At 40.0% G+C, this 21,852-nt stretch overlaps 1 protein-coding gene across 1 annotated transcript in view; it reads left to right on the forward strand.

The window, feature by feature from the left end:
* cacna1eb (calcium channel, voltage-dependent, R type, alpha 1E subunit b) overlaps positions 1 to 21,852 on the forward strand; it is a 60,589-nt gene that overhangs the window by 34,622 nt on the left and 4,115 nt on the right. Inside the window, exons 15-46 of the mRNA XM_046052523.1 lie at positions 350 to 462; positions 579 to 710; positions 1,001 to 1,070; positions 1,482 to 1,599; positions 3,004 to 3,071; positions 3,183 to 3,250; positions 5,967 to 6,728; positions 7,472 to 7,725; positions 8,077 to 8,203; positions 8,373 to 8,502; positions 10,787 to 10,846; positions 10,968 to 11,074; positions 11,573 to 11,584; positions 12,392 to 12,488; positions 12,603 to 12,763; positions 13,613 to 13,750; positions 13,890 to 14,091; positions 14,205 to 14,369; positions 15,431 to 15,541; positions 15,652 to 15,732; positions 15,995 to 16,114; positions 16,250 to 16,315; positions 16,806 to 16,897; positions 17,008 to 17,182; positions 17,294 to 17,421; positions 17,758 to 17,854; positions 18,027 to 18,132; positions 18,458 to 18,565; positions 18,651 to 18,751; positions 19,307 to 19,413; positions 19,505 to 19,604; positions 21,356 to 21,460. Of these exons, the coding sequence (XP_045908479.1) occupies positions 350 to 462; positions 579 to 710; positions 1,001 to 1,070; positions 1,482 to 1,599; positions 3,004 to 3,071; positions 3,183 to 3,250; positions 5,967 to 6,728; positions 7,472 to 7,725; positions 8,077 to 8,203; positions 8,373 to 8,502; positions 10,787 to 10,846; positions 10,968 to 11,074; positions 11,573 to 11,584; positions 12,392 to 12,488; positions 12,603 to 12,763; positions 13,613 to 13,750; positions 13,890 to 14,091; positions 14,205 to 14,369; positions 15,431 to 15,541; positions 15,652 to 15,732; positions 15,995 to 16,114; positions 16,250 to 16,315; positions 16,806 to 16,897; positions 17,008 to 17,182; positions 17,294 to 17,421; positions 17,758 to 17,854; positions 18,027 to 18,132; positions 18,458 to 18,565; positions 18,651 to 18,751; positions 19,307 to 19,413; positions 19,505 to 19,604; positions 21,356 to 21,460 (4,281 nt within the window). The remainder of the gene's footprint in view (positions 1 to 349; positions 463 to 578; positions 711 to 1,000; positions 1,071 to 1,481; positions 1,600 to 3,003; positions 3,072 to 3,182; positions 3,251 to 5,966; positions 6,729 to 7,471; positions 7,726 to 8,076; positions 8,204 to 8,372; positions 8,503 to 10,786; positions 10,847 to 10,967; positions 11,075 to 11,572; positions 11,585 to 12,391; positions 12,489 to 12,602; positions 12,764 to 13,612; positions 13,751 to 13,889; positions 14,092 to 14,204; positions 14,370 to 15,430; positions 15,542 to 15,651; positions 15,733 to 15,994; positions 16,115 to 16,249; positions 16,316 to 16,805; positions 16,898 to 17,007; positions 17,183 to 17,293; positions 17,422 to 17,757; positions 17,855 to 18,026; positions 18,133 to 18,457; positions 18,566 to 18,650; positions 18,752 to 19,306; positions 19,414 to 19,504; positions 19,605 to 21,355; positions 21,461 to 21,852) is intronic.

A 21,852-nucleotide genomic window follows, 5' to 3' on the forward strand; every position in this document is an offset into this window, starting at 1 on the left:
TTTAGCTGTTTGAATTTGATGTGTGCTAACAAATTCTCCAAACAGCATTTACGAAATGGTGAAATGGTCTTTTTCAGTCGTCGAACAAGCAGAGTAGAGAAGGCGACAACAGCAGCTTTGGTCAACATCTTTCAGTCCTCCACAGCCCTGAACATGGCCGACAAGGGGTTAAGCTCAATACCTGTGCCACATAGATTCGAGAGGGTATTAAACACACCCGTGCAGTATGCCCACATCTCGGCCCACTCTTATTTACTCCAGAGAAAAGAGGTTTTGCAAATGTGCTGCTGGTCGGATGGTGCCTATTGGACATGCTTTTTTGGTTGCAAGGGTTTGACATGTTTTGCAGGTCATTGTCGGCAGCATCTTTGAGGTGGTTTGGGGCTTCTTCAGGCCTGGCATGTCATTTGGGATCAGTGTGCTGAGGGCACTGAGACTTCTGAGAATTTTCAAGATCACCAAGTAAGTGGGACAACACATTTTGGCTAAATTAGGCCCGGCTTGCAGTACATTCATGTGTATATTTTTACAGAGCTCTGTTCAAAAAGACAAATATGTCTGTGATTTCTTTCTGTCAGATACTGGGCCTCTCTCAGGAACCTGGTTGTGTCCCTCATGAGCTCCATGAAGTCCATTATCAGCTTGCTTTTTCTTCTCTTTCTCTTCATTGTGGTGTTCGCTTTGCTGGGTATGCAACTTTTTGGTGGAAGGTGAGTAAAGCCTTCAGGATGTTAAAACTGACATCCTCACTTCTCACTTTCTTTAGATTTGTGGTGCTGATTTTCTCAGAAAAATTTTCTTAACCCACATGTGTAACCTAGTAGTACCGCGCTTTTGAAATGGTAGCTACAACCTGCAAACTGAACAGCACTTTCTTCAATGGCGTCTATGATGAAGAGGAGAGGAAATGACATGTCCAGATGAAAATAGATATGCATCCTCCTCCTCCTCTTCTTCCCTGGTCATATCTGACCCTGCTTTATATCTGCCTTCCCTCTAGGTTCATCTTTGAAGATTACACTCCCACCAACTTTGACAAATTTCCAGCTGCCATCATGACAGTGTTTCAGGTTTGGCTCCCACAGATCCCCTCGTTCTGCCTGCTCTCCATTACACATTGCACCCTGGGATATTTCTCACCCCAGGCGCAGATTAAACAACTCTGTTCACTCGCTCTCCACCCCCTGCCTCCGCTATCATCCCACACATCCATGCACACATATGCGCACATGAATATCAGACAAGTGAAACGTGAACGAATCCACATCAGATCTGCTAAAAATCCAACTGCACTGTGAAAGAGTGTTTTGATCAGCACACATAGTAATTACTTATCTTGCTGCCATTTTTAATGCCATATCTTGAACTGGTTTGCAGACAGGGAATATGTCTCCTATTTTATGTATTTTTAGGTGCTCTCTTGAATTAAATATGAGCAATGCAATTATTTATGCGAAAATATTCTGTGCATTTGCCTACAGATTTTAACTGGTGAGGACTGGAACGAGGTGATGTATAATGGGATCCGCTCGCAGGGTGGAGTGCAGTATGGCATGTGGTCATCAATCTACTTCATAGTGCTTACATTGTTTGGAAATTGTATCCTTACTGGCCCTTCACAAGTGGTCAAAGTGTCTCAATCTGTAAACAGTCAGAGGTGGAAGAAGTGTCCAGTACTTGACTAAAAGTAGTAATACCACAGTGTGAGAATATTCCATCACAAGGAAAGGTAAATACACATATTCAATACCTCTCTAGTGTCTGTAAGGTAAATGTGAAGCTACCACAAGCAGCCAGTTAGCTTAGATTAGCATAAAGGCTACATTTATCTGACAGTTTTAGTTACTAGTTACTTTACAAATTACAAACAGATTTTACACACCAAACATATGAAGACTTAATAAAATATGTTTTGTTATAAATTAAACTATCCAACATTTTACAAGTACAGCTGAACGATTACTAAATTGACATTGAAATTAACTGGCAACAAGACAACACATTTTTTCATGTAAAAACATTTCATGGTTGCACCTTCACAAATATGAAGATGTGCTGCTTTTCCTTTAAATTATTTTAATTTATTTGTTATAATTTTGAGCTTGGTACTGTTGGTTAGACACAGCAAGCATTGTGATGGTCACTTTCGGATCTGGGTAACTGTGACTGCCCTCATCTTCACAATTTTCAGAATTTTGAAAGTCGATTCATGGAGAGAATAATCAGCAGATTTATCCATAATGAAAAAAATCATTACTTGCACTCTGATACAAAATAGTTAAAAATGAGCTCCCCCTCAGCAATTACAACAGTAAAATACTGTTTTTACATAAATTTGGTAGTAATAACAATAATCTAATATATAGTAGTCACAGGACATTTTTCTTTGTGCAGTGAGTACTTGTGCATCCTTTCACTTTAGTAACCTCTTAAATGCAGGACTTTTACTTGTAACAGAGTATTTTTACAGTGTGGTATTATTACTTTTACTCATGCAAAGGATCCAAATAGTCCACCACTGACACACACCACATATAACTGAACAACTTGAGTTATTATTGAAAGGGCAACCTGTGTATAATGAATACCATTGTTTAAAAAATAGGAAAGTTTGCCTAGTGTACTTTTAAATTCTTTTTGTCATTTCAGCAACCACTGGCAAACATAATAACCGTACTAATATTACTTTTTGCTTATGATATTTAGTTTGCTTATAGTATTTTTAAACTTTTGTACTTTCACTTAAGTAAAGTCAAGTGGAGTAATATTTAGCAAGGTACAGAATTTGTGTACTTTGTCCAGCACTGCACATGATGACACTTAAGCCATCTCTACTGGCTGATGAAGACCATGAGATGTGATTGACAGCCCCCAAAAAGCAAGAAAATCAAGATTGATTTGGTCATACAAACTCCATATGCATTCATTAAAGGGAAAGGGAAGTGCCAACCCTGATGGGTCCCCACAGTTTGGTGCGTTTGTTCTTAACTGCATTCATGACAGACACACTGCTGAATGTGTTTTTGGCCATCGCTGTGGATAATCTGGCCAACGCACAGGAACTGACAAAGGTTTGTACTGTTGTTACCAGCGCGCACCTTCAGTGATGTATGTTACAGTTGTGAGGTGTAACAGTAATGTGTTATCGTAAGAATTAAGTGTGTATATTTGGTCTTTATCAGGATGAAGAGGAGGAGGAAGAGTTCTTCAACCAGAGATATGCCAGAGGCAGAGATGGCCTGATATCTGAGTAAGTTATTGTTTAACATCTGACAAAATTACTGTTCTAGTATGAAATACTCAGAGCATTCAGAGCTCTCAAGTAGCTCTCAGTGTGCGACTGCTTCTCAGATCTCCTCTTCAGCAAATGAAATATTCAGATTGGGCTGAAAATTTGTCATGATTCTTCAAATTCTTTTGTCAGTAATGGAATCAAACTAAGACTTACTTAAGATTAAGTATGGGTGCTGTGTGCGAACTGGTGGTGGTCACGAATTTGATCATCTTGCTACTTCTGTCATTGGAGAGAAGGCATTTAAAAATGAATAGGGTCTAGGTAATAAGATCTATACTTCCACAATGTTATTGATTGTGAACTCTCTGAGAACCAGTTCCTTCAGTCGCATGGTGAATGCAAAGTAAGAAAGGCATGTTTGAGGCATTGATGACATAATTCTGAATGTTTGCTGAATGTGCCTGGTTTAGAAGCATGACCCCTTACAGACTGATTTTGCAGCATTACTGAAATTCCTCCTAAAACTGTTTGGACTTATGATCGGTGACAGGCAGCCTCTTTTGTTAATGAGAGAAGTAATTCACCACTGATTTGCTGCTCCTTTCGATGACCTGGCGGCTTTCCCACAGGTCTAATGATCCAGTAAGTTGGGAGGAGAAGGGCAGAAGGTATTTTTCAAAAATTGTTGGTAACAGTGGGACGTCTCAATGTGTCACTCTACAGGGAGGAGGCACACTTTGGAGTGTGTCAGATTTTGACCAAGATTCCCTATTTAGTATGACTCTATCTGATCAGCGTCGCCACTGTGTCAATGAAGTTATTGTAAAAAAAAATACAATATCAGTGACCGATTCCTAAAACAGCTATTCCTGTCAAGAATACTTGAGTAGGTGTCTCATTCAGAGTGCTGGCCTGGCTTGATTAGGACTATACTCATTATTTTGCATGTTTTACACCATTATCTACAAAACTCTGGGTATTTTTGCATTACTGGCTAGATATTCCAAACCATGTCACATGATTATACAGTAGATATATGCATGTGTTTTACCTGCTTACCAGGTGGACCTTTTATTTGTAGTTGATTCCAGTACAATATGAAAATCAATCTTACTTGACACAGGTAATTAATCTCACTGTTCTTTTTGGCCCGCTTATGTTTTTCCTATTAAATATATTATAATATCATTGTGTGGTAAGGTGCAGCAAACAGCAAAGCTTCACCTTGTTGATAAATTCAAAGGCTGAATTGTTAGCCCTGAAGACAAATTCTAGCAATTGGGAAAAGGTCAATGTGGAATTTGTTGGTTCTTGAATTAAAGAGGTTTTTCTTTTGTGCATCAGATCTTCAAGTCTGGAGTGTTGAAGGTCCCCCAAAACAACCGATAATACCAGCAAGAAAGTACCACCTACTCTACCAAAATAACTTCTCCAAAAAGAAGTGAATGAACGACTAAATGTTCACTGTGAAAAATTACTTATTCCAAGTGTTTTAAGTCTCTGCAGGCAGATTTTTGTAACCTATCTAAATGGAAAGACACCAGTAACCTACCTGAAAGCAAGAAATCAAACATTTATATTACTGCAGGCAATGATATAAATGTTTACGTGATTGGTAGTTAAACATGCAAAATTCCTTTTTGAAATTATGGTGGGTCCTAAAAATCATAATAATAACAATAAAGAGTACGTTTCTTAACAAAGTTACAAAGTATATTACAGAGAAAAGACAAAAGCAAATAATGTACAAGGTATTAAAATGTATACACTATTTTACTCCACAAAGTACAAGAAAAGAGCATATAGTCTACGTACAAGGTGACTGCACAGACTCTGACTCTGTAGCTGGGACACTGAATGTATCATTTGTCTGTTACATATTTGAATGTTAGTCCTGTGTTGCAGCGATCAAGATGCAGATTTTAAAGTGTTTTACAGTGTTTTGCTGCTTCCATCACGTTGTCTTGTTTTTATGCCTGTTATGTGGCACTGACCAAAATGCTGTGTACATTCTGTCAGATTTTAACCCTTAAACTGTAACTTAAGAATAATACTGATGTTAATGGCTATAAAATTGAGTGCTTCCATGAATGAAAACTCTACATTTTAATTTCTTAGTACTGATTTCAGTCCCTTCTAAACCTGTGTAAACCGGAAAGCCTCCGCCCACAGTTTGCATCTCCTTTATGTATTTTGTTCTGTGCCACAACAAATGTTCTGTGTATGTTGTAAAACACTAATGTCTTGTTTTCAAATAATCACTCATTGATTACATGGACAACAAAAGAATCTGAATACCAGTAAGTATAATTGGATGCATCTCTGTCTCACAGAATTTCTCCCTTGAGTTTTCCTACTGAATTATTGAGATTATTTTCTAGATGTTACACATGTTTGTACTTAAATCCTGCACCTTACATTTTTTTGTTCTTGTGGTTTTTGTTTTTCTCCTTTTTTTTGATCTGTCCTCTCAGGTATCTTAATTTCAGTTTTTGGATGTATTTGTATTTTTTAGTATTTTGCAATTTTTTCTTTTGTAACTAATCAACAAACATTATAAACACACAGAAAAGGTCCATCCTTTTCTTGCAATTTTTATTATTTAAATTTATTTATTTGTATATAACTGGTATGCTAAATGGGTACTCGTCTTGATGTTTTTTGTCACCAATTCCTTTAATTTGGGCCTGTTGCTGGAACATATTGATGTGCAATATATTATGATCCTTAGTGGGAGAAGAAGACCCTACCTATACAGGAAACGAGCCATCCACCGAGGTCGACCAAACTTCCCAGAGGAGCCCGAGGGTCCAACAGGGGCTGCAGACGAACAGCCCCTCAATAGCTCCAATGCCTTCACCAACCGCCGCGAGAGGAGGAGAAAGGTTAACATGTCCGTATGGGAGCAGAGAGCCAACCAGCTACGCAAACGCCGCCAGATGGCAAGCAGAGAGGAGCTGTTTAGCAGCCCTACTGAGGACACCGCTGAAACTCCAACCATCCCCCACCACGGACCCACCCTCTCTCCAGAGGCCAGCCCGGCTCACCTGCCTGAGTCTCCCATGTCTGTGGGGATGCCCCTCCCTGAGCCCCCGATGTCCGTCTCCGTCCCTATCCCAGAGCCTCCAGTGGCGGAGCCTCTGGTAAACCTGAGTGAGGAGAAAACAGGAGGAGCTAACCACCGGAACACAGGCGGGGGCAGGCACAGGCTGGCCCGCAAGTTCAGACCCAGTCAGGGGCCGGATGAAGGGGCACGCCACAGACGGCACCGCCACCGCGAGGCTCGCTCTGAGGTCAAGAGTTTGGACTGTACCCAGACGCCACATGAGGTGCCACAACTCAGGAGGTCGCTCAGCCAGGAGAGGAAGATACTGGATGAAAGGGAAGAAAGAGAGGAGAGAGAGAAAGTGGAGGGAGAAGGAGGGTCAGCCCAAGATGATTGTGGAACATGCATCATCAACCCGTATGCAGAAGTTGGAGAAGATTGTAGAAGGTAAGGCTGTTCTCGTTTTTTGATGAAGAAATGAAAAGAGGGATTGTAAAGTTCAGCAGTCTTTTGTGAACTCAACTTTTTTTTTATATCCCTGTTCTCGCTGTATGTAATTATCTGGTAAAGGCCATTTTAACCAAAATGTCACGGGATATTTTTTCCCTGAGAGATGGTAAATGGACTGCATTTATATAGTGCTTTTCTATGTTAATGGACAAAGCGCTACAAAATTAATTTTTCCTCCCATTCACACACAATAATAGCGGCAGAGATGCCATGCGAAGCACTGGCCTAACCATCTGGAGCAACCTGGGGTTCAGTGTCTTGCTCAAAGGCACGTCTACATGTGGACCGGAGGAGTCAGGGATCGAACTACCAACCCTGTGATTAATGGATGTCCCGCTGTACTTATGTTCCTACAGTAATTAAGCTGAATTACATTAGGAAGGGATCTCTTCATATAATGTCTGAGCAACAGACATTGCCATCTATAGTGCCATGCTGCTAGTGTAGCCTAGCTAAAAACAGAGAGAGAGAGATTTCTCTCTGTCTCTCCCTCTGGAAATATCCAGTGACATTTCAGATGAAATGGACGTTTATCAGATAATTATACAACAAGAAAAGGATGGTACAAATATTCTAGAGTTTATTATTATCAGAGCTTTTGCACAGTTCCTTTTACAAGATTTCAACGTCATAACATATCTATTTTTGTAAGCTCAGTGATCTTTTCTTCCCCATTACAGAGCTGCTTTGCCCGGTGAGGACATTCCAGATCCTCCTCAGTGTGAGCAGTTGCTTGATTGTACCTGGACAGAGCAGAGTGAAGGCAGCCAAAACATCCCAGTAGAGCCGGCCTTAGAGGCCACAGAGTTCACTGTGAGGGCCATGGAGTCTGAGAACCGTCCAGTCTCCATCAAACGTAACAAGTCCAACCTGGAGGGAAGCGTGGCCATCGAAATGTCTTCACAACCACTGCTGGAGCTTGCACCCATGACAGGTAGCATTGTGATCACTTCTTGCTGCAGCCACACTCTGCATCCTTTAGTGCTTGCTCTTGGTGGGAATTGTTGGGCTTCTGTAAATAACATCACAGAGTATGGTCTAGACCTGCTCTTTTATGAAAAGCGCTGTGAGATAACTGTTGTTGTGATTTGGCGCTATATAAATAAAATTGAATTGAATTGAATTGAATCATAAGGTGGGATTTGGTATCACTCTGGATCACTTTGTGTAGGTCTTTCTGACATCTGATGAGAGTGCCACACTTTGAGTCCTTTTTTTTTGATGAGTCCATTGTGCTGGTGACTCACATTGTTCTTTCTTCATCGCATATTTGTCTGGGTTTTAGTGAACAGTAAAGAGTTGGAGGCATACGAGTCTGACCAGAAAGATGTTGAAACTGAGGAGGAGGAGCCTCCAATTCCTACCAAACGTGTAGCTCCAGACAGCATGTTCATCTTCAAGGCCTCCAACCCGTAAGATGCTACAAAATCCGTTAAATCACTGATCATCAAATGAGATGAAGTAGTGCTTGGTTTTATTTAAAACATCTTTGCCATGACAAGGCTTTCCTTCTTTTTGGGTTATTTGTGTGCGCTCTTCCATCAGCCAACAATAAACACCTTCCCTATTGTTTATCCACAGTATCAGGAGGATCTGTCACTATGTGGTCACTCTGCGCTACTTTGAGATGACCATCCTCCTCGTGATTGTGGCAAGCAGCATTGCACTGGCTGCTGAGGACCCCGTGTGTGCCAATTCAAACAGAAACAAGGTGAGATCAAAATACACCTCTCCTAAAGTGTCTAGAGTTTGACTCATGATTTAAATTGGGATGTATAAGATGAGTCAGTTGGATGTCATATTAACAAGAAACCCATTACCATGTGCAAAAATGTTATACAGCAGTGCATTGTAGGTGATTTAAAGTGCTAGAAAGAACTGGTAGACTAAAGGACAGGGAAATCTTGAAAACAAACTAGTTTGTAAAACATGTCTACCACATCTGCAGGTAAAACGAGACAAGACAAAAGGCGTTTTGACGTCAGAAAGGTGTGTGTACGTGGGGTTTTGACACCTTCAAGCTGCAGTCGGCAATTAAACAATGCAAAACCATCCCCCCTTCTCTCTCTACTGCTCGCATCATTTCACTAAGCCCCTCCCACCAAACCCCCAAGTTTGTAAGACGCCCCTCCAGCGTTTTACACTGTAGGGCAGAGCGCCCCAGGTTTCAGAGACAGATGCGACAACCTCTAACAGCTGGATGAGAGGCTAGTACACCACCGTACCCCCTCAAAAGTTATTCCCTGCTGTTTGTCATCATACCACTTTGCCACTCCTCAATATGAGCGGCATGGTAACAAACATAATGAGCCCAAAGCTCCGTGTGGAGCCTGGATGTGTTCACACATGGTTTATTGTACTAAACAGTGATGTCATCTGACTAGCCAGTGTTAACAACAATGTGGTCATTGTGAAATTGTGAACGAACCTGCTAGTTTAGGTCCATCTTTCACAGATATTAATCCTCAAGGAAGAAATTATTTACATAAGACTAAAAGAATGAATTAAATATATGAACTCACTCTGTCAATTCTAAATTACTACTGATACATTTTAGCTTTCAGGTTTAGTGTTTGATCTCAAGTTGACATAACACTGTGTCAGCAACAATGTGTTGTGGTACATTTGGTTTCACGCAAATACAAGGTGAGAATCTGCAGTTTTGCCTGGGAAATAGCTGTGCAGTTGGTTTTTCACAGCTTTTCACAACTCGGCATCACGGAAAGTGTCAAGAGTAACCAAATAAGCACAAACTAGTAAAATCAGCACTGTATTTGGCTTTAGTTTGTGAGAGAGAAGAGACAGAGTAAAGATCTATACCAAGGACACACAAAACATAAATGTTCCAAGCACCATCTGCCTACTCCTTTACTCAACATCAGGCCCTGCTTGAAGTACATAATCCTAATTCAAAAATGTCTTAAAAAATACACCCCTGAATATATTGTCTTTGCTGACATCCAGTGGTTTAACTTATCACCTTGCTGCAGTGATGTCCAGGTGGACTCTAGGACCCTGTGACATCACTGTAGGGTGTGATGACAGGTGCAATCAAGCAAATTTCTGACCACAACCAACCAGAGCAGAAACAGGTCTGTAACATCTACCTAAACTCCATAATACAAGCCTACGTTCCTTCTTGGCCACTGCCCTCCACCAACGAACGCCGCCTGGCTCTGCCATCCCTACACACAAAGCAATCTCAGTCCCAGCTGTTCTCATCTGTGACACCATGATGGTGGAACGAGCTACCACATGCCATCAGAGCAGGGGCGTCCCTCTCTAACTTCAAGAAGCTCTTGAAAACGTTTCTCTTCCGAGAACACTTTTTCTTTTAACACTTGTAACCCATAACCTCTACATGCACTTCCTGTGCTCTTCTTCTTCTATCCCCTTACAATTCTCTTGCATTGATTGCACTTGTTTGTTAACTCTTACTTCTTTCCCTAGGTATTTACCCCAATGATGCCATAAGTGCTATTAGCTATTACTACTTTTTATTGCTGCCCTTAATAGTATGTGTTGTCAGTTGTAGATCTCGTGGTGTATTGATGCTCTGTTAATGCTTGTATGCTGTTCCTCAAATGTAAGTCGCTTTGGATAAAAGCGTCTGCCAAATGAGTAAATGTAAATGTACTTCTTTGGAACTGTACCACTAGCAATGAGTCTCAAACTCCATACTAATTCTAATACTTTAGTGTGTAGTGTGTTGACGCTGGACAAGTGATGCAGTAAAGTATACTCACTGTGCAGTCGAAGGAAGGATGCTATTCTGCCACAATGCAATGAACAAATGAAATGGAGCAGCTTCGCACACAATGGAAATAAGTTGTGGTTGGTGGTGAAAAAGATTTTCTACACTATGACAATTAGTTTGCAGTATGGATTTGGGTGTGTGTGACAGAAGGATGAATAGTAGTATATGCATAGTATGCAGTCTTTTTAAATGAATGATTTTTTTTATTTGTGTTTTTTTATGTGTGTAAATGTTCCAGGTCCTCCGTTATTTTGATTATGTCTTCACTGGAGTGTTCACCTTTGAAATGATCATCAAGGTGGGCAACTGAAACTTTGACTCAACAATCACACATTAAATTACTCAGATGTGTTTGGCCCTGTGTGTGTTAATCTGTCCACTTTACCTGTCCTTCTGTGTGTGGTGTGTTTGTCCTCCAGATGATAGACCAGGGTCTCATTCTGCACGATGGCTCTTATTTCCGAGACATGTGGAACATCCTGGACTTCATTGTGGTGGTGGGAGCTCTGATTGCCTTTGCTCTAACGTGAGTCACTATATATTGCTGCCTGCCGATGACTAATGACTGACTCACTGCAGCAAATCATTTTCTGAACATACTGTATTGTTATAAACGACTTTCCTTCAAAGACACTTTTTGCAGCTTCCCAAAAAAAACTGCAAATATGAAGGCATGCATGGTCCTGTATAGTGTGTAACTCAGATTTAACCTTGGTCCCACAACTAAAGGGAAAGATGGATTTCTGTGTTATATTAGGGTTGACACACAGGTTGAGTGTGTCATGACTGATGTTAAAAAGCCTCCACATTATTTCTTTCTGTTGTCGTTTCCAGCATGATTGTGACAGATAACTTACTAAACCTTTTGTGCCTTTTGTTGTACTGTAGAGGATCGTACTGTATGTTAATTTCTCTGTTGTGAATATAGCTGTGATCCTCTGAGCTTTGCTCACGGTGTATCTCTCTTTATGCCTCAATTTTTCTATGTTGTTCCTGTGGATTTTGTCACTGTTGGGGCTACCAGGAATGTGATGGGGTAAAAATTTAAGTCACACTAAATGTAAACTTCTTACATAAAGCTTGTCATATATTCCTTTTATTTTCATGTGTATGATGTTTTCCTTTTTGATTTCCGTGTGTTTTTATTTTCGAAATCTCACTAAACTGCAGAGCCCGACAGATATCAGGGGTAAATTGTTTGATAACATGGGCACACTAATTTACTGATTTATACCCTCAACTTACATGATTTGTTTCTGTAATTCTGTTTACAGAAATCTCTGTTTTGCAGAATAATAAATAGAAAAGAATCCATCATTCTATAAAATTTAACAATGGAAGACAACACATTGTTGTGTATATCCAGGTATCTCAGTTTACCACACACACAGCTAAAGCTTGTCTTTGATACCAAGACAAGGACAAATAGATTGATTGATGTAATTTAATGCTTTGATCTTGCTAAAATAAATTCAGCTATTTGAGAGCAGGACTTCAATAAAAACAGTTTCTAAACTATATAACTTTATACTAAGGCATAATTTCATTTTAAGGCCTAAATTTATAAATGCAAGTGAATGTATTACTAATTTTGTTCACAAATAATTAACTCAAGGGTACAAATTTCAAACATTTTTACTGGCGACACCTGCTGGGCTCCATACAAACATACTCATGGCGAAGTTCTGTGTTTCATTGTGTTTTTTGATATGCACTTGTGTTTTGTGACATTCTGCTTATACTTTTCTTTTTCACCGTTTTAAATGTGTCTATGCCATGTGTCCTTGTGCCTTAGTCTGAGTGTACCACTATGTTCCTAAGTACTGTATTCCAATGTCAACAGAAACAACAAAGGCCGAGACATCAAGACAATAAAGTCTCTCAGGGTTTTGAGAGTTCTGCGGCCTCTTAAAACCATCAAGAGGCTTCCTAAACTCAAGGTACAATGTAAAAATCTGCAAACTCACCCCAGTATTTTGGCTTTTGGTGTTATTTCACAGACCTCTGACATGTTGTGATTACTTTGCCAACCCTTGTGGCTTTCTTCTCTGCAGGCTGTTTTTGACTGTGTGGTCACATCTCTGAAGAACGTCTTCAACATCCTCATTGTGTACCAGCTCTTCATGTTCATCTTTGCTGTCATTGCGGTGCAGCTCTTCAAGGGGAAGTTCTTCTACTGCACTGACAGCTCCATGAACTCGGAGAAGGAATGCCAGTAAGTGGATATAGCTAAACCAGAGGTGGAAGAAGTACTCAGATCTTTTACTTAAGTAAAAGTAGCAAAAACACCTGCATTCAAAATTTGACTTTTGTCTTATAATATCTAGACCTATTGTAATAAACCATCATAATATATTTGTTGATTATATTTTACATTAGTGATCTGAATCTACAATATACTGTAACTAGTAAGTTATAAAATAAATGTAGAAAAGTACAATATTTCCCTCTGAGCTGTAGTGGAGTAGAGTAGGCTACATAAGTAATTTTTTTGTATTTACTTTACACCACTGAAACCACTCTCATAGTCTGTGTCTCTCACTGCCAAACATTAGTGTTTGGAATAAATGAATAACATCCTCCATGGATCCAATCCAACATGTACTGCCACATTACATGACCGTTAAGTTGTACCAGGTTGCACTAGTGCAGGAGGGAGTAACATACAAAATGAAGGGCCAAACTGTTGATATTTTAGGAAATACGATTATTCACTTTTATGCTGAGAGTAAAAAAATAAAGTTACAATGCTAACGTTGCTGATGACGTCTCTCCTCTACAGAACTGTCTGGCAAGGAGTTAACATATACAACAAAGACTCAGTATAATTAACTAATGAATAGATTAAACAAACATAACTAAAACATTTCTGACCTTTCTGATATACATAAGAGATCAATTTACAAATTCTACACAAAGGTCCTGATGCAAATAGCTCATTAGGCAGATGGCCTACGATTGGCTGCAGATCCCCAGATTTACATTCTTTCTCTTCATTAAAACTGCTGGTTTAATCAGTGAATTAAGTGAACCAATGACCTCCGGGCTGCTCTGTTCCCTACAGAGGCTACTACATTGACTACAGCAGAGACAAAAAGGAGGTGAAAAGGAGAGAGTGGAGGAGACATGAGTTTCACTACGACAACGTCTGCTGGGCCCTCCTCACACTTTTCACCGTCTCAACTGGAGAGGGATGGCCTCAGTAAGTGGATTTTCACTCTGATGAACAGTTCTTAGACCATCAGTGCAATGTAGTTTAGGTAATAGAAATGTAAGTAAATTTAAACTTTAATTGCCCAAGAAGGCTAAATGACCTCTTTTTTCTCCTTTTCTCCTGCTAGGGTCCTGCAGCACTCTACCGATGTAACAGAGGAAAACATGGGGCCGAGCAGAGGGAACCGGATGGAGATGTCTGTTTTCTACGTGGTCTACTTTGTGGTCTTCCCGTTCTTCTTTGTCAACATCTTCGTGGCTCTGATCATCATCACCTTCCAGGAGCAGGGCGACAAGATGATTCAGGAGTGCAGTCTGGAGAAGAACGAGGTGTGGAGCACTGAAATATATATGTAGATGTCTATGTAGACACACGGATAAATTTGCACGTATTCATGTAATGTCTCTCTGTATGAATGTTTTGTTAAATTTATCTCCACAAGAGGGCTTGCATCGACTTTGCCATCAGCGCCAAGCCGATGACCCGCTACATGCCCCAGAACAGACAAACCTTCCAGTACAGACTGTGGCACTTTGTGGCATCGCCCTCTTTCGAGTATACGGTGCTTGTCATGATTGCTCTCAACACTGTGGTCCTCATGATGAAGGTAAAGCACCTCCGTACAGTAGGGGAGAGTCATGAAACAGTTTGACTCTGAAGGACTGTACCACATTTGCGTGTTACAGTGCTTCAAATTGTGAGCTACAGCTGACAATGAAAATCAACTTGCAGAGACTTGCTTGACATAAGTCCAGCACAATAAAAAAATTGATCATCATCTCTAGTAGAAATTCAGCTTTATTTTTTATTTTTTGAGCTCTGACCATCATTCACAGTTTACAGACTGACATCTTTCAACCTTTACCTTCCATACTTACTGACGCTATGCACGCTCATTGTTTTTTCTGTGCAATGAGGGATTATGAGCAGCATTTTGGGTACACTCGCTTGGGTTTTATCTCCAAAGAAAGGGGTTTAGTTAATCTGGCTAAACTGTCAATTTGTTTACAACGTATCTGATCTTGTTTCTTGCCCCGTACTTCTTGTGAGCATTGCGTTTCGAGATCTCAGCACGTGTTTTGGGTAGTACAATGGAACGATGGAACAAAAATACGAAAATTAAAACCAAAGTTTTAAGAACAGGGAAGAACTTTAAAAAAAAAAAATCTCTTTCGTTTGTTGCGTTTATAGAAACAGACACATTTAAGACTTGAGACATACATGTCAAAGAGAAACATTTCAATGAAGAAACGTACAAAATTCACACAATTCTTTCTGCAGTGCTCACGTTTCATTGTTTATTGTTTGTCGTCGAGGTTCGAGGTTTGACAACAGACTTCATACCATAGGCTGTGCTTCTCCTCAGAAATTGGATCTTCCAACAAGCACCTGAATGCACCACAACAGGCGTATTTTCCAGGAGAGTTACTCCTAAAAATTGCTGCACCATATGACAATAACAACAAATATGAATAAAGACAATGAAATGTAAACTGTGATTAACAATTGCAAACACATTTTAAGTTTATTTTGCACAGGCCAAGTCATGCAAATCCATTATTATGAACTTTAAATGTGTGTGTGGAGGTAGTGTCATGTCTACAAAAAATTTAATTAGTACACTCAATGTGATCTGTAACAATAGTTTTATTTTACATTTTCCTTCAGTACTACTCGGCCCCAACAGCCTATGACACAGTCCTAAAACACCTCAACACAGCCTTCACTGTCCTCTTCTCCTTGGAGTGTATACTCAAGATAATGGCCTTTGGTCTTGTGGTGAGTATTAACACAAGAAGACATAAATTGAAGGCAGAAGCACATCTAGCTCAAGTGAAGAACTTGTCAATGTTTATTCAAATGAATTAAAACATTTTCTTTTTCTGTAGAACTACTTTCGAGATACTTGGAATATTTTTGATTTCATCACTGTTCTTGGCAGCATCACTGAGATAATTGTGGATTTACAGGTAAGTTACTGCCAAGACAACATTCATTTTCGCAATGTTGTGAACCTAAAAAGAAAGACACAAATAGTCTTCAAATGCAGCATTCTTTCTTTCCAAGTTTAGTGTGTTATGATCCCTGCCTCCAGACACAACTTAAGTCATGTTGTGATGAATTTCGCCATCTGTGTTTTACATCCTGTCTCTCCCTTCTGTCTGCCACTCTCCCCCTCCCTCCCTCTCTCTTGTGTCACCCTCTCTCCAACCATTTGCACGTCTGTCCCAGTCGGTGAACACCATCAACATGAGTTTTTTGAAGCTTTTTCGAGCAGCCAGGTTGATCAAGCTGCTGAGACAAGGTTACACCATCCGTATTCTGCTATGGACCTTTGTGCAATCTTTCAAGGTTGGAAAATTTTACAGTCAGCTTCCTCTGTCTTGTCATTTTGATTCCTCGCACAAAGATGTTGATATTATTTTCCAAATTCTTGCCTTTATGATGAGTTTTAAACAACCGCCCTTGCTGTCTCTTCTCCAACAGGCGCTTCCTTATGTCTGTCTTCTCATCGCTATGCTTTTCTTCATATATGCCATAATTGGAATGCAGGTATCCTTTCATTAATATATCACAAATAACATAACATAACAGACTAAAGTGCTTGCTTTTATGAGGAAAGCCATTACTTATTCCTTGAGCCAAGATTTTTTAATACATACATTATAATTATACATTATGTACAGGGCTTCTGTGGAATGGAGTGCTTACTCTTTTAAGAAACAAATGTAGACTCTGTGACTAAATATACACGTTTTTTTTAATCTGATTTCATCTTAGTTTTCACAAATCTTATGGATGGCTATGTGCTCAAATGTAGCTGTATTAATGTAATTTGTATGAGTTTTTAGACACATTCTTTGCCTTACTTTTATTCATATTATGTGAGGTAATTTTAACAATTTATTGATATTAATAGTGGTGTGGTATTGATTGGATTCATATGTATGGACCCCACGAAGATTCAAACTGCTATGGCAGAAGCTAATGAGGATCCAATGAAATAAACAGAAGTCATTATTTTACTACCTGTTTTCTGCAGGTGTTTGGAAACATCAAGCTGAATGATGAGAGTCACATCAATCAACACAACAATTTTAAGACCTTTTTCGGAGCGCTGATGCTGCTCTTCAGGTGGGCTTATCAAAGAATATCTTCCAAGATTCCTTTTCATTTCTAGATGTTTTCAAAATGGATCTTAAATTCAATGTCACATAGGTGTTTGTTTGTGTTTAAACCACCAGGAGTGCAACGGGGGAGTCCTGGCAGGAGATTATGCTTTCGTGTCTGTCGGGGCAGGAATGTGAACCAGACCCCTCTATAGCCCCCCTCACCATGTCTCCAGACCACGAGGGAGGTTGCGGGACTGACTTTGCTTACTGCTACTTCGTCTCATTCATCTTCTTCAGCTCCTTCCTGGTCAGGGCTTAAGCACAATAACGTTCTGTTTATGTTTGTCAGTTTTTTGGCTGTCTTGCACACTGCTTTTCTTCAAAAAAAAAAAATCTGTTGTATATGTCCTTTTTTTAGATGCTAAATCTGTTTGTGGCTGTGATCATGGACAACTTTGAGTACCTGACACGAGATTCATCAATCCTGGGTCCCCATCACCTGGACGAGTTTGTTCGCATCTGGGGGGAGTATGATCGTCTGGCATGGTGAGACTTGATCATCAGCATTTATCTATTTTTATTTAGTTTCAAGCAGACCTGATCAACATCCTGTTCTATCTTCATCCAGCAGAGGGCCATCAAAGCATGTGAAATGTTAATAAATTTTTCATTGCATTGAACTCTTTAGCACAACTTGATCTGACTGTGCTAAAGTCCACTTTTTTTGCAAGAAAAAGAAAACATTGTTCTTTAAGTTTGATGCCACATAACAAGTTGAAGTAGAAGTATAAAATGAATGAGCCGTTTGTCTTCATCTCTATATGATCTGAGTTTATACTTTCATTAACCTCTCCACATTCTGCTTCTTTTTTTCCCATGAAGTGGTCGTATCCACTACACTGCCATGTATGAGATGTTAACACACATGTCACCACCCCTGGGCCTGGGCAAAAAATGTCCTGCTAAGATCGCCTATAAGGTAAAATCCTATGTATAGAAAAGAGCAGTATGAATTATAAATAAGGTGGACAGACGTTTTATTAAGTTAAGGGTAATAGAACTGAGTTCATGTTCTCTTATTTGGATAAAATAAATTATGAATGAATGAATCTCCTTCTCTCTTCCTCTCTCCGTACCTTGTTGTCTCTCAGAGATTGGTGTTGATGAACATGCCTGTGGATGAGGACATGACAGTCCACTTCACATCCACCCTGATGTCGCTCATCCGCACTGCTTTGGACATCAAAATAGCCAGAGGTCAGTGTCACTAATAAACATAGTATGATTGTGATATGACATCTAGGGCTGCAATTATTTTCATTATCAATTATCTGCTAATTTATTATTTTGGTTTGTTGTTTAGTTGTTTGTTCTAGAAAATGTCCACTGCCCAATGTGACTTCCTCAAATTGCTTTTTTTTGTTCCACCAACAAACCAAAACTCAAAAATATTCAATTCCCTATCATTCAAAACAAACAAATGCACACATCCTCAGAAAGGTATGTTAGGCTTAAATGACTTGTCATAATATGACATATATTATATATTTGCTAAGGTGATGAATGTGGATGTTTGTCACAGGTGGGGAGGACCGTATCGGTCTGGACAGTGAACTGCAAAAAGAGATCAGTATCATTTGGCCTTATCTGCCCCAGAAGAACTTGGATCTACTGGTACCTATCAACAAAGGTCTGGCTCTAACTATGGAGGAAACACTCAGTGTACTGCTGAGAGACAAGCAGTAACAGTTAACGTAGTGTGTCTGCCCTCACAGATACGGACATGACAGTGGGGAAGATCTACGCTTCCATGATGATAATGGACTACTTCAAACAAAACAAAGCCAAGAAGCTCAGGCAGCAACTTGAAGCTCAGGTCAGCTCTGCATGCTGTTATGAACTTTCTGGCACCCCGATATACTGTATTCACCCTGTTTTACAATTATGTATTCAAGGAAGGATAGATATATAAATACATTTTAAAAAAGGAGGAGATGCAAAACTAAAAAAACACATTTAAGACCCAATTAGAACAGTTACATGGAGGGAAAAAAATAAAATCTAAATCGTAAGCTTTGATAGCTGTAATGCTTTATCACCTCACTTTTAAAATGTTAATAAAACAGAAGCAGAGAAAAAAATTCCAGTCTAGCGAAACAGTCCAATCAAGTTCCTTCCCAATTGGCCATATTATATAGATAAGCATCCTTTGGTACTATACAGAACTACAGTATGTACATACAGGGAGGGATGGCAATATGTACACTTAATTGTGTTTCATGTGAAGTCATGTCTTTAGAGCGTAAAGTACTCGATCCATTCTGACCACATATATGTCTTTCCTGCACCTTTCAGCAACGTGAAAAATCAATTGGAAGGAAGCCCCTGTACCTGTATTTGATTTGTTGTGTTTTTGTTTCTCTCATTTCAGAAGAGTAACTTAATGTTCAAGCGTCTGGATGCCTCCGCCCTCCCCGAGGACATTCTGTCCAACACCCAGACACTGCCGATGATGGCCCACAGTGCTGGCTCAGCCCTGTGAGTCTGTGAACACCTGCAGTTTTGTTATATTTGTACCTGTGCCTCTATTTATCTGTTTGTTTTACTGTTTCTCTCTGTTCCCATACAGGACCAGAGGAGGCTTTGTGGCTTTGAGCCCCATCTCACCCCAGGAACTATTTTTGCAGCCCATAAGCTCCGACGTTGATGCTAGTCAACAGCAGAATCTTGTAAGAAAGATGACCAAAAAGACCATTAATACCACGACAATTTCTTAAAACAGTGGTTCTCAACCTTTTTAACTCTTGAAAACAAAGCGTTGTTGCCTTGTCACAGGTTGTGTAGTGGGTGTGACCAGTTAGTCAAAGTGAAAAACATAATTTTAGCATGAAATATGTTTGTTTAGTTATTTTTTCTTGTCCTGTTGTTATTAATTTCACAACAAAAAGTGCAACACACATCTGTGGTATCACATAGTGTCATGTCACTTGACACCCATAGCACACATTGGGCTCCCATCCCTACACTACACCAGACAAAAGACGTTTTAGTATACATATATATATAGTATAGGGATACTCAGATTTTACAAGTAGTTATTGTAACAAGCTGTTACAATACTGATAATGTAACAGTATTAGCCAAATACTGAGGAGCAATTTCTATAATTAGGAAAACACACAAAAGCAGCCTGTGTAAGAACAGGACAGTCTGAAGCCAAGTTTCAATATCAAAAAGATCCCTTTCTTTCTTTGTCAGTGCCACACACACACACACACACACACACACACACACACACACACACACACACACACACATGCATTACATAATGCTGTGGTAAACAGACCATCAGTATAAAAAGGCATTTGGTGCAACAAAAACACGATTCTGCTCCTGTATCAACCGATCCATCATGTTTAAGAATCCAGCCATGATCCAGGATAATAGTAGCTAATAGTAGCCCACTATGGATGAGCGCTCAGCAATAAGTGAAGCCACTTCAAGCAGAAAGTGCAGCTTGCACCGGCCATTCGTTACCCACCATCACACACTCACAGAAAACATCTCTGAACTTCTGCCTTCTGATAAAACACAACCAAAAAGCAAACATTCTCCGTTCTCCCTGATGTATTTTATGTTACGTAGGATTTGTCAATAGAAATACAAGAAAGTAGAAAACGATGGATATGTGTGTTTTGACACACATCGTACACCGCTGTTGTGTGTTGCCCTTTAGGGTCACCTTGTGATCCCTAAGGTTCGGAACCACTGTCTTAGAGTTTCATTCTGAACAATCATAAGGCTCAACTTTTATCCAAGTGTATAAACATTTTTTAATGAATGTTGTTCCTGTGACTTTTCTCAGTGCCTTGCCGAGCACAGCATCACTGCTCTCTGTGCTCCTGTCTTTTAGTCCCGTGGAGGTTGAAATAGCAACGGCAGATTGTCAAAGTTTTGCTGTGTGTTTACCGATCTACCTTGCTTGCTAGATGAATGATATGAAATGATTCTAAAATACCCGCATATTAGTGTTTGTTCTTGCATAGGAATGTGATCGGCCCCTAGACAGATGTTGTGTGGCTCTGTTTGTGTAGCTGTTAAGACCTGAACATGCATGACTGAATGTACTTCCCAGCTGAAACATGGATTCCATCTTTCCCTGTGAACTGTTTTGTTTTTTGTCCTTTCTCACTTATCTTCGCCACTCTTTGCTCCTTTTATACAACCTCACACTGTTTCTATTCCCCCTTGGAGTCAGTTTTCCTGTTGCTAGTTTTTAACCTGTCCGTTTTTGGCTGGAATGGCTTCTGACTGGATTGAAATGGCTATGATAGATGACCCTCAGTGATGAAATGGCTTGTCTGCCCTCCTCTCACCTGAACTGGACCTCCGTAAATATAGAAGCAGTCCTGGCGGGGACGAGCCTGATTGGTGCTCTGTCTCTTCTTGCCCTCCTTTCTTGTTTCTGTACTCCACCTAGGTGGGCGAGTGCAGTAGGGGGATTGAAGCCCCTCTGGAGCTTCCACTAGGGAGGGGCCTGTGTGTGCGGGCCTCTTCCATGCCCCGTCTGGCTGTAGAGTTGCAGGTATACACAACTTCCACGACACGGCCTCTGTGCTGGATCTTACGGACGTCAGTGGCTGCATGGGCTCTAACGCCAAAGCGCCTTTTCCCTTATGTGCACGAGATGCCGAGAAGTTTAAATCAGTAGAGTTTTGGCTTGTCTTTTGCCACTTTGGGAGTTTGATTTAGGCTCAAACTATTTTTAAAATGGGATGTGATATTGTGAATGCTGATGCATCGCCTTCTTACGTTGATCTCTTTCATCTCCAGAATAGAGGAAACTAAACCTAACAATACTATTAGGATGCACTGTTTTGTTTCACTTACTAAAGCATGACATTTTATTTTTTAAGCCTCTCTGCAATGGTTCACTTGCTTTCTGAATGAAATAATCTGAATGTAATTACAGTATTT

The sequence above is a fragment of the Micropterus dolomieu genome, linkage group LG06, assembly GCF_021292245.1.
Source record: "Micropterus dolomieu isolate WLL.071019.BEF.003 ecotype Adirondacks linkage group LG06, ASM2129224v1, whole genome shotgun sequence".
NCBI lineage: Eukaryota > Metazoa > Chordata > Actinopteri > Centrarchiformes > Centrarchidae > Micropterus > Micropterus dolomieu.